Here is a 13401-nt window from a genome sequence, read left to right as displayed (position 1 = left end):
TTTTCTCCTTTCATCAATTAAATTCAATATTTCTTCTGTTACCCAAGGATTTCTATTAGCCCTCGTCTTTTTACCTACTTGATCCACTGCTGCCTTCACTACTTCATCCCTCAGAGCTACCCATTCTTCTTCTACTGTATTTCTTTCCCCCATTCCTGTCAATTGTTCCCTTATGCTCTCTCTGAAACTCTCTACAACCTCTGGTTCTTTCAGTTTATCCAGGTCCCATCTCCTTAAATTCCCACCTTTTTGCAGTTTCTTCAGTTTCAATCTGCAGTTCATAACCAATAGATTGTGGTCAGAATCCACATCTGCTCCTGGAAATGTCTTACAATTTAAAACCTGGTTCCTAAATCTCTGTCTTACCATTATATAATCTATCTGATATCTTTTAGTATCTCCAGGATTCTTCCAGGTATACAACCTTCTTTTATGATTCTTGAACCAAGTGTTGGCTATGATTAAGTTATGCTCTGTGCAAAATTCTACAAAGCGGCTTCCTCTTTCATTCCTTCCCCCCAATCCATATTCACCTACTATGTTTCCTTCTCTCCCTTTTCCTACTGTCGAATTCCAGTCACCCATGACTATTAAATTTTCATCTCCCTTCACTACCTGAATAATTTCTTTTATCTCATCATACATTTCATCAATTTCTTCATCATCTGCAGACCTAGTTGGCATATAAACTTGTACTACTGTAGTAGGCATGGGCTTCGTGTCTATCTTGGCCACAATAAGGCGTTCACTATGCTGTTTGTAGTAGCTTACCCGCACTCCTATTTTTTTTTATTCATTATTAAACCTACTCCTGCATTACACCTATTTGATTTTGTATTTATAACCCTAAATTCACCTGACCAAAAGTCTTGTTCTTCCAGCCACCGAACTTCACTAATTCCCACTATATCTAACTTCAACCTATCCATTTCCCTTTTTAAATTTTCTAACCTACCTGCCCAATTAAGGGACCTGACATTCCACGCTCCAATCCGTAGAACGCCAGTTTTCTTTCTCCTGATAATGACGCTCTCTTGAGTAGTCCCCGCCCGGAGATCCGCACTCGCACACGCACATATGTGTGTCCCTTTTCCCCCCCAAGGTAAGTCTTTCCGCTCCCGGAATTGGAATGACTCCTTACCCTCTCCCTTAAAATCCACATCCTTTCGTCTTTCCCTCTCCTTCCCTCTTTCCTGATGAAGCAACCGTGGGTTGCGAAAGCTTGAAATTTGTGTGTGTGTTTGTGTTTGTTATTGTCTCTATCAACGTACCAATACTTTCGTTTGGTAAGTTACAGAATCTTTGTTTTTAGATATATTTTTCCCACGTGGAATGTTTCCCTCTATTATATATATACCAAGAGAACAGACACCACACATATAATAATTAGTTGAACAAGGAAGAAAATATAAAAAAAGAAGTAGGCAAAAAGGGGTACAGTCATCTTAAAAATAAGAATGATAGATTCTGCCTGTCTTTTGAGGAACGTTTATCTTGCTATAGCCAGTATGCATTTGATGTCCTCTCTACATTGACCATCACCACTGATGTTGTTCTACGTCTTGTAATCTAACCATAGTATTTGCTACTCAAGCAATACAACTCATCTACTATTTTTTTGTTTTCTTCATAATCTGATTACCTCACCATTACCTGATTCAATTTGACTCTGTTTGAATACACATTTTACTTTTGTTGGTGTCCACCTTATAACGTCCTTTCAAGACACTATCCATTCCATTCATCTGCTGTGCCGTCATTTGCTGTGTCTATAAGAATTACCCTGTCAGTGGCAAATATCAGAATCTTAATTACTTCCTCACAAACTTTAATATCTTTCTTTTCCAAATTTGTGATTGGTTTCCCCCCAGTCCACAGATTCAGCAACATCAGGGATAGACTACAACCCAGTCTCATTTCCCTTTAATGCCCTACAACTCTTACAGTGGTGGTTAGATGTCTGTACAGTCTTAGATAACCTTTCATCACCATATTTTATCCGTGCTACCTTCAGAATTTCGGTAAATGTATCCCAGTTAACATTATCAAAAGTTTTCTCTAAATCTAAAATGCTATTGACATAGGTTTACCTCTGCAATCTATCGTTTGGAAATAAGTTTGTGGATTTCATATATTCTCTGTTAAAAGTGTGGTGATAAAGAGAAATTTTTGCTGTGGAGTCCGCAAATAAAAGAGAGAACTGTTGAAAAGTGATACAATTGTGTACGAGGTCTGTTCAGAAAATTCCAGAAAATTCATAATTTCACGCCAGTGGTGCATTGGAGCAAAATGCGGTTGGCATCCCTGCACACGTCTGTGTTTAATGTGTAACTGCCAGAAGTTTCACTGTTATATGTGTTAGTTGTTGTTCAGTGTTGTACTGAGTAGAATGTTGTGTCACACAGTTTGCGAATTTTGAGGTAGAGCTACAGCAGTAATACATCTGCATTAAATTTTGCATGAAACTCTACAGAGAAACATCAAATGATGCAGGAAGCCTACAGTGATGAGTGCTTAAGCTTAGCCTGTGTTACAAATTATTCACACGGTTTAAAAATGGCCAACGACACATGCATCAGGAACGTCAACAAAATTATGCAGGCCAATTGAAGACTGACAATTTGGTGATTGCAAAAGAGTGTAACATTTCAGTTGGCCCATGTCATGAAATCCTGACACAGCATCTTGGAATGCATCATGTTGCTGCCAAGTTTGTCCCACAGCTCCAGAGTCAAGACCAAAAAGACCTTCGTCTCGCAATCGGCGAGAGTGTTTCGATCACACAGATTAGAACAAGAGGTGTTTTGAAAGAATCATAACTGGTGATGAGACATGGGTCTGTGGTTATGATGCTGAGACCAAGGTTCAGTCTTCACAATGGGCCAGAAAGGGTTTCCCAAGACCAAAAAAAGCTTGTCAGGTCAGGTCAAATGTCAAAGCCATGCTGGTAGTTTTCTTTGATTTTGAAGGGTTAGTTCGTCATGAATTCGAGTCACAGGGACAAACTGTTAACTGATGAAACTATCGGGACATGTTGCTATGCCTGCAAGAAAATGTGAGAAGGAAATGGCCTGAAATGTAGCGAGATAATGTGTGGCTCTTGCGTCATGATCGTGCAACCGCACATTTGTCGCTGTTGGTGTGTGACTATTGCACAAAAAACAAAATCACTGGCTTTCTTCATCCTCCATACTCTCCATACCTGGGCCCTGTGGAGATTTTTTTTAATTTCCAAAGTTGGAAACCCTATTGAAAGGACGAAGATTTGCGTTGCTAGATAAGACAAAAGAAAATTTGCAAACATCCCTTCATGCGGTTGACAAGAGGCATACAAAGACTGCTTCTGGAAGTGGAAACTCTGCTGTGAGCGGTATATCAATTATGGAGGAGAGTATTTCAAAGGAGACCATGCACAATAAGTAAATGGTAAGGTAGAAAAATTTTGTGGACAAAGTTCCAGAATTTTTTGAACAGACCACCTATGTTCTCCAAAACATCAGTATCTGTGAAAAACACCAAGCTCACTTTGTGTCTCAAGAAGATATTTTTGTTAGCTTGTACCACCTGCAAAAATAAAACATTGCACAGTGTGCATCTGTATGGATGATGCAGGTGGGAAAAAAATACTTCAATATAGCTGATATTATTAAGTGCAGTGCACCTCTCTGTGTTACTCTCTGCTTTTGTGTTCATCACACTGCCACAACCATTCAAATAAACATTTTATAATTGTATCTTGTCATCAGTTTTACTAAGACTCACATTTTAATCAGTAAATGTGATATTGATATTTGATTAATTATTTTTTTCATTAAATTGTTTAAAAATGTGTTTATGTTAATTTGTGATAATGTTTTGCATACTTTTTTGTAGCTACTTATATATAATTCTGTAACAAAAAAATCCTTGATTGTACAGTGCCAGTTGTTTCTTTATAAGCTCCACAAAACTACATTTTTTGAAGTTTACGTATTCTGTGATTGGAAAATAAATCAACTGTGTATAGGTCAAGGCAGTGGTGGTGTCTTAGCAATGTGAATTTCACCCTACTTCTTTGTGTTTGTTGACAAATCTATTTCAAGAACATGACCAGTAGGAAAGATATTCGGTAAATGTTTGGGCAGTAACCCTCTAATAATAACTGAAGTTAGTAAATGGGCAGACATACAGTGGAAACTGGCTGTAACAACATTCAAAGGACCATGAAAATGATGTTATAAATGAACATTGTTGTAACCAAGATTCATATTTTAAGTCTGTTGTGGTGCCAAAAGGAAAAGAACAAATTTATTTAGCCTTGTTTTATTTTATATACAGTATTCACTCTAAATCTTACAAGAATACAGTATAAAAAGCATGATGTTGAGTACTCACCTAACTTCTGTATTTAGGAGTGAAGTAACCAGTCTTTTTACTCGGCTGTCTATTTGCACAATAAACACTTTCTAAACTACATTCTATGTTTGTTACTTCATCTGCAATTTCCCTGCCCCCTCCCATAGTTTTACAGAAGATGTTCACAATTCTTATAGCTTCTAAAGTGCCACTCACAGTAAGGTTGGGCACTTTATTCCTTTCTTCTTCCTCTTCTTCTTCATTTCCCTCACTCAGTTTATGGTCACTGTGGGCCTGACTCTTCACTTCATGTGCAATTTTGTCTTCCGTTTGGGCTTAGGTTGTACAAGGTTGTCGTGTATTGTTGCATACATTTCATAGTTGCATTGATTGAGAATATCACAGTTGATTTGTGGCAGTGGTACAGATAGTGGCAGATTGTTAGTGTCTGTCATAGAATGTGTCTCCAGTTTCGACGGCATTTTTTCCTTCAGTTGTGATTTCCATATGGCAGAAACTGTTCTTGATTGTTTGGGCTGTGACCCGGCTCCATGCTTTGGTAATGCATGTGATCACATCCAGCAGTGTAACAGAATAATCCTGCTTTCTCTTAGTGCATTGTAACATTTTCAGTAATATGAGCTTACGATAGGGGCATTTCAGACTCCTAATTACTCCTTGGTCCATGGGCTGCAATAATCTTGGTGTATTTGCAGGCAGAAAAACAAGCTGAATATTCTCCAGATCAGAGAGTGCAGAATGTGCTGAATAGTTGTCAACAAGAACCTGTATCTTCCTTTTCTGACTTCTAAGCTCCCGATCCCAACTCCTTATTTCAGCTTCAAAGAGTTTGGAGGTCATCCAGGATTTCTTATTAGCAGTTTTGTGCATTGGTAGATTTTTTTACATGCTTAAACACCTAGGATTTTTTGGTTTACCTATCACGAACAATTTTGTCTCCTCGGTTCCATGTGTTAGCACAGAACTGTTACTTGTTTTTTAGATACCATACCACCAAAATATTTTTTTTCTCTTGAATGTCGGAGTTTTGTCAGGTGTCAGACTGGTATTTCCTTTAGAAAGATGCATTAAAGGTGTTACAGTCTGCATATCCTTCATGAATTGTAGGCCACACTGTAGTGAGCCGTTGTTGGATTGTTTCAGTATTCACATTGTTGGCTTCACTGCTCACTTTGTCAAAAGTAATGCCATGAGATTCCTTGAATCTGTCAATCCAGCCACTGCTGCACACAAAACCCTCATCTTTTAATTTTGTGGTACATTCTTTTGCTTTCACCATAAGGAGGGGTCCACTAGTGGGTATATTGTTGCTTCTGATTTGCTGAAACCACTTAAGCAGCACTTCATTCACATTGCTACATTAAGCTTTTCGTAATCGCTTACTTTTAGATTCATTTTGTTCAAATACAGTAACAATTTTATTCTTGTTCTTCCAAATTGTTAGGACTGCGGAATTTGTGAGGCCAAATTGATGACACACATCAACCTTTTTTTTTTTTTTTTTTTTTTTTTTAGCTGCAGTCCCAGTTTCATGAGTCACTTTCACTTTTTCTTCCATTTTTAAAATTTTTCTTTTACTGACCATGTTCTAAAATGCATGCATTTCATAGCAAATCATTATGGAAACTGACGTCACGTGTACTGTTGACAAGTTCTGTGACTGTCACCACTACTGTAGTATGAGTGCACTACAGTAACAATGAGGTGAGCAGTCTGCACCACACCTATTGTTGATGGAAGGACACAGAGAAGAATATGTCAGTTTGCCATATTACAACAACATATTTCCTTCTACATTACATTGATTCTTGGAAAATCTTGTTGCTAACTGAGGCTGAAAATGGCATTATGCACGGGGTACGCATGTATACCTTTGTCTTATTAAGCATGCATGAGAACTATGTTCCTTACAAGGAATATGGCTGTACCACATCAATCACTATATTATAGCGAAGTTGTCATTGTAATTGGTGTCTTTATAAGGAAGTTCAACTGTGTTTATAATTTCTGCAAGTGAAATTCTCTTATCACTGCCAGACACATTGAAAGGATGTTGTAAACACATGAGGGAATTCTGCTGCATTACAGTCTGGCTACCATGAAGTGAAGCTGCACTTTTCTGTAAAAAAGTGATTTGAGAAAACTATACTTTAAAATTTTATTTGTATTTCCATCAGTTTACAGATACTAAACTAATTGTTACAGTAAAAGTTCATTCTTGTTTTTTGTACATTAGCAAAAAGTAAAATGTATGACTTTTAAATTTAATTAGTGTCAACATTGCACTTTAAGGTACTATCTCACTGCACTAATTAGCAACTTAGTGTGTGAATGAATTAATGGCATTATGGCACTTAGAGGCTCTATCTCTTCTATATAGATGGTTACCATGTTCCAGGATCCAGATGCACCGGAACTTGATGCACATCAGTTTTATAGTCCACACAATGACAGAGATCCTCCTCCAAGCACACCTGTAGCAAGGAATCCACTACCAAATAAATACTATATAATGCGTGAAACCCCATATTTGAGAAATCTAAAGCTTGTGCTGGATCGTTCACTTGACAGACCTGTAACTCGTTTCAATCAGTATCGTTATTTGCTCACAATATCAATTTATGAACGGAGGCTGCTACCTGCCATTTTGGTAAGTTTTCTCATATGCTTTTTCACATGTGCTTCATAATATAAATTGATTTTTGTTTGTGTCAAATAAATGAAATTACCATTTAGAAGTCTAATTGCCGGCAAAAATTGAAACAGTAACATGACCTCATTGAATACATTCTGTAATTGAGGGATTTATATTGCACCATTAATCTTATGTTTGTGATAGTTCATGAAAAAGAACCTATTTATGAGTGTAAACAGTACAAACCAAAAACTGTGTGGAAAGGCAGTAACATTTTAATTCAGCAAAAACAACCAATAATAATACTGTGTGATGTAAATAAACAGCCGTCTTACAGAGCTGTTTTCAAAAATGTAAGAGTTTTTTCACTCACTTCAGGATGAGGTTCTGTATTGTGTAGCAGGGATCTTTAACTGTAATTATGGAGAATAAAAACACTGTGTATTCAGTTCTGCATGACAAATATAACAACAGAAACATGTAGTGTAGCACATGAATAGGGTTGAATGTTCCAAGTATTTTGTAGTGTATATTGATTACAATTTGGGTGAGAAGAAATGTATTACTGAGATGCTCAGGCAACAATGTTCAGCAGCTTTTGTCCTTCATATAATTGCTGGTATGGAAACAAACAGATTAAATCTTAACTAGTGTATAATCCTGTCTTTCGAACAACTGTGTGTGTGTGTGTGTGTGTGTGTGTTAACTTCCAGACAGGCACAATTAAAAGACACTTACATAAAGTTTTCAGTCACAGCCTATGTCAGCAAAAGAGAAACATACACCATTCATATACACAGGCAAGAACTCATCATGCACACAGGACTGCAGTCTCCAGCATCTTTATCTTGAAAACCTATATGCTATTTTATATTCAAAGACTGAAAACTTCAGTTTGCAGGCAAACAAGCAAAAGTGTTCATTATAAACAGGCCTTAATTTCTATAGTATTTAGAAGTTTACGAAGAGGAACATGGGAGCAAATCGCAGCTTCACTATGTTACTAGCAGTCAGTGAGACTGTCGACTAGATTGTGTGGCCTAACTTTTGATAAGGGCCAACAAGAGCCATTGCAGAGGGCACTGTATTTTTTCATCTGGACATTTCGCTATTATCAGTATACACTATCTGGTCAAAAATAACGGGACACCTGTTAGTGGACATTAATATGGGATATGTTGACCCTTTGCCTATATGATGACTTGAACTGTTCAGGGGACACTTTTAGTGAGGTGTCTGAATGTCTGTGGAAAAATGGCAGTGACGTTGGATATTGGGGTCTGGAGTGGTACTGTACACAGTACACTACACTGTAAAATGTGTTCATATACTTCAGCATTCAGCGTTTTCTAGAGTGCAACAAGAGGACCACTCCCTAACCCTGAAAAACACCGCCCTCCTCCCTCTTCCGTACTTGAATGTTGGGACTACACATGATGACAGATAATGTTCTCCAAGCATTTGCCAAACTCAAATCCTTCCATCGGATTGCCAGAGGATATACATGATTCATCTCTCCAGATCACTTGTTTCAGTCATCTGCTTTCCAGTGGCATTGCTCTTAACACCACCTCCAACAGTGCTTACCATTGACTACAAAAATTTGTGGCATATGAACAGCTGTTATACCATTATACCCCAATGTTTGTAAATCCATGAACACTCATTGTGTTAGCTGAACTGCTGGAAGCACTTTGAAACTCATGAGTGATTCCTTCCACTGATTTGATGCGATTTTTCGTAACCACCCTTAGCAGTGCTAAACGGTTCCTGCCTATTAGTACGTGGGGTCACATATTGTCTATTAAATATAACATTAATCAAAATACATTAGTACCTTCCATCAACATTCAGAATCAGCTGTAGAATGAATCTCAAATAATGTTTCTAGCCTAATACCCATTGTCTGTATATTTATTCTTAGAACTCAGTGTATTCATAGTCTAATAAGTACCGTCATAACACTCTTTGGTGCAAAAGTTGTTACTATTTGACAGCTGGAGCTACACTAGTGCTCCAAGCAGTGAAAAAGCAGTCACAAGTGTCATAAGGATAATGCTCGTTTTTAGTTATTTTCTGCTTAATTAACAGAATAGTTGTTAGATTTTTGTTTTCCATGCATTATTAAGTTACCAAGAGATATGAATTATTGTGAAATACCAATAAAAATAGCCAAATCACACTTACTCAATAAGCTGCAACTCGTTCATGAAGAAATACTTCAAATATGTCTATATTTGCAACTTATTCCATTGACTTTGTAATACACAAATCTTTTTGCAAATGTAATTACTTTTGCTTCAGAAGTGAATGTGTTGAAAACTCTTGCTGTTTGTGGCTCAGATTTAGCAACAATTGTAGAATTAGTTTCTCCTGCATTGGAAAATAGTTTTATTGCTTTTGACGAATTACTATCATGTTTGTGTGGTTTTCCCTGAAGCTACAGTTTTGGTGGCTTATTTGACATGATAATTAATGTAGGTATTACATTCCATATAGGTTTCGTACATTCCACATTCACTGATTTGGCTGAAAGTGTAGCAAACAAAACTCTGCATTGTTGGACAGATGTACATAAGATTTTCTGGTGTTTACTAGCAATTTTTTGTTATTAAAGGGAAACAACATTACTCAGACGCCAGAAGAGAATCATAAGTAAACTGCCCTGTAATGCATGGTTTCAAGTCTCTCAGGGTCCTTAGAACCCTAGAGAATCCCAAATGTGGTGTAATTTTCTTCTTATTGTCGATATGGCACTACATACACTCCCTATTGTAAGAATTATATAACAATTCAATATAAGCGCTAGTATTCGCACTCATCCAATATCGTTCAGAATCGTCGCTTGGTGGCCAATTGTGGTGCTGCTATTTCTGGAGTTAACAAAAATGAGATGGAGTGTTGTGACTATTATGTTAGCCTGTGGTGTGCCTTCAGAGCTGTTTGGTGATCCATAGAACTTCTGTATTTGTGTCTAAGTAGGTATTTCCTCTTACAAAATTGCTGCAATCACCGTCCCATGTTAAAGACATGTGTCGGCCATCGACATAGCTCTCCAAATGCAAATAAAAATAACAATCCTACAAAATACTTGTACCTTTACATTTTGTATCTTATTTTGTAATTTTTTTTAGCTGTCAGTATCATTCATTAATAAGTTGATGTAGGGATACACATCACACCTTTGGAGTGGTATATAGCACTGCAAACTACTAAAAATAATTGAGAATGCCTCAGTTGGTTTCAAAGCTGTCGTTTTCATGCTAATTTTACTATGTCGTCTTATATATTATGTAATCAAAAATAGCATATAGCAGATTAGTTATAGTTGCTAGTTAATACAGCCCTCAGAATTACCCTGTGATGTGTAAAAAACAACTTGTGAATGAATGTTGAGTTTCATTGTTTTATGGTACTCGGAATGCTGTTTATTAGCTAGTTCACAGTCTCCTCAGACATATTTATAGTTGGTGTTCCCAGTCACATCCATGTGTTTTCTTTTCTTTCTTTCAGAAAAGACATCTTTGCGTTCCAGTTGCTGTACATTAAGTTTTTCCCCCCTACATCCGTGTTAACTTTGGCACAGATTTATTAAACTGTTTTTGACTGTTTCCAGGAGTTTAAAAAAAATAAATAAAAAATAAAAACTGCTGTGTTCATAACTGCACTCTGTTAGTTTTGCAGTAATTTGTTTCAAAGATATGCAAGTATACATATCTGACTAGTTGCAAAAGGAAATTATATTTCTATTTTTGAACATATAAGTAGAGTCATTATTTTTTGCCACATTGCAACACAGGCAACTAATGAACATTGACCACTGTGCAGAGTAACAGACTCCTTCCTTTTGTGTGTGTGTGTGTGTGTGTGTGTGTGTGTAGCATCCAAGATCACATCAAAGTTTGTGATGGATGTAGAAAAAGACAGCACCATGCCATTCCTTTATGTCCTCATCTGCCAAAAATTCAGCGGTATTTTTAGCCAATCTGTAAACAGAAAACCCTATCATACAGACTGATATTTGCATGCTTTCAACCACAACTTCTTGGCTCAGTGTTGGGAGTGGGAGTAGGAATGAGAGAGGGAGTATGGATGGTTGTGGTGATGAGAGTGAAAGTGTAAATGTGAATGGGAGTGGAACTATGAAGTGAAGTCGGTGTGCAACTATAGAGAAAGAGGTGCAAATTGTAGATGGCAGATGGCACAACAGTAAGCTGCCACACTTCAGAAACTGGAGCTAACTGAACTCAGATAGAAGGGAAGCTCAGTGCTTCAATAATTATCAGTGAAAAGGTATGATAGAAAAATTAGTACTGCTGGGGGACAGAATAACATCAGTAGTATAGAAGTTGGGTAAGAATGAACAGGAGGGGGTGAAAAATTACACTGGACAGTGTTGGATAGCAACTGGCCATCAGTATAAAATCACAAATCAGTTCAGCAGCCTGCGCGGTTGTTGTCCCACCCTCTTGGTAGAATGAAGCAAACATACATTTTAATAAAATGTTCAGAAGTGTTCTATACTTGCTGTAGGAGGGAGAAGATGAAATTACAATAACACTGAAACTTAAATGATGTAAACAATGTAGTCAAAATTCTGCTAAGGATTGTTGACATACCAATGAGTCTACTGAACTGTATAGTCTAACAACACTAGTAAGGGAAAACTGTGGCTTATAATCTAAAACTACACAAATCCATATGTCAAATAAGAAATGGTGAACTGTTAACAAAGTAAATAACCCTACAATAATTTGTTATGTTTGTATTATGTCAAATGTGTTTGAAAGATTTCTGTCACACCACTTCCTACCAGTACATACAGCTGAGATAATTGAAGTTTCACATAATACGGTAACAAAATTAAGTGTATATTTAGGTCTTACTAAATGGGAAGATTCCTAAACCATGAAGGTAAGAGTTGCAAGAAATTAATGGGCACAATCTTAACCATTGTGTGATATGTCACGTTTAATGTCAAATGGGGCTGCTGAAATGGCAGTTATGGTACTTCCAAAACATTTACCATAGCTTCTACTGCGTTGAGTCAAGAGGCACGGCCTAGCAGTGTTGTCAGCTGGCACAACTATCCTGCAGTCATTTAAATTTAACAGTAGGGAGCCACATGTAGAAGATAGCGAGGCAGAGTTAATGAACTCATCCTCAGTAATGGCTGCCTTGCATGTGATGACGGAAGAGAGGGGAAAGAGGAGCAGCAGGACACCTTTATGTGTCTGTGCTTATTACATATACAACAGCTGTGTATGAGGCCATGCAGTTTCACCATTTAGTTCGTTGTTTGTAGAATATTGTTCATAGGCGGCAGGGAACACGCAATGATTCAAACTTTGCTCTGTTGTACTGGAAATTCGCTATGTAGGCCTGATAAAGACTGGGTTTTCTTACCCCTGACAATGTACCTTCAGTATTCAATACAAATTCACTTCCTCTTCACATTGTTAATCATATTATCGTCAATATACATCATATCATCCTTCACTTTGCTGCTCTCTTAAGACAACAGCGGAATATCATTGCCTATCTCATGATATTAATGTAACTTCATGCATTGCATGTAGGCGCATGTCGTGTCGTGACTACAACTTCCAAATACATTAATCTTTCATAAACATATTTTACTGCAAGCACAGAGTTATCTAGTTCATCATAATCCTTTTTACTTCATGGAATAGGCTGCACAGTCTGTCTTGGCAAGCACGTTGTCATTGGATGTCAGACACTTCTCTGGCCAGTGGGCTTGTAGTTCATGGTGATTCTAGGCAGACATTCTTATCTAGTTACGGGACAAAATGCATCTCATTCCCCAACCATATAAGAAAAGAAAGGTACAAAGATGAAGGGGTAAAATTTAATCCTTTCATTCTGCAGTCTGTTATGTCCCTAGCTTCCTAGCTTTTCTGCAACACAGGCACTAGTTGAAGACTTATGGCTGTCTGCACTTGGAGCCGTTAGTCATCTGTTTCCACCTGTGATTGGATAGGCACTATCAGGATTTAGGAATCTTTTGGCATGTGGCTTTCCTTTTCTATGCACAGATGTTGGTGCTGCATTTGTGTCTTGCCTTGAAACAAAAAAGTCGCTCCTTTCAGGATTCATGTGAACAGAGCTCCTTCATAGTGCGCTGATAGTTTTGGTTGTGTATGCTAAATTTGGTTTGGAGCAAGAAGGGTTACGCAAGCCATTAAGTCCTCACACATGTGCACAACAAGATGCCCTTAGGCCAAAAACTTACTCCTGTTAGGGTGCACATGAAACTTATGATGCTGCTAAGGAAGATGAAAGGAGATAACATAGATTAGTGCATGAAAGTGAAACTGAAGAAAATGCCATGAAAGACTCTGAACTCTGTTCTCACTAATCAACAACTTGTTAGTTACAAGGAGCTGGAG

At 37.5% G+C, this 13401-nt stretch overlaps 1 protein-coding gene across 4 annotated transcripts in view; it reads left to right on the top strand.

Annotated features, from left to right (window-relative positions):
- The window catches only part of LOC126162537 (transmembrane protein 94), a 501552-nt gene that overhangs the window by 79371 nt on the left and 408780 nt on the right, over positions 1-13401 (top strand). For all 4 annotated transcript variants that reach the window (XM_049919114.1, XM_049919113.1, XM_049919112.1 and 1 more), the window contains one exon: positions 6755-7006. In XM_049919114.1, the coding sequence (XP_049775071.1) occupies positions 6755-7006 (252 nt within the window). The remainder of the gene's footprint in view (positions 1-6754; positions 7007-13401) is intronic.

Source organism: Schistocerca cancellata, chromosome 2 (assembly GCF_023864275.1).
Source record: "Schistocerca cancellata isolate TAMUIC-IGC-003103 chromosome 2, iqSchCanc2.1, whole genome shotgun sequence".
Lineage (NCBI taxonomy): Eukaryota > Metazoa > Arthropoda > Insecta > Orthoptera > Acrididae > Schistocerca > Schistocerca cancellata.
Note: the sequence above shows the minus strand (reverse complement) of the source record. Positions and strands in the feature narration are given on the sequence as shown.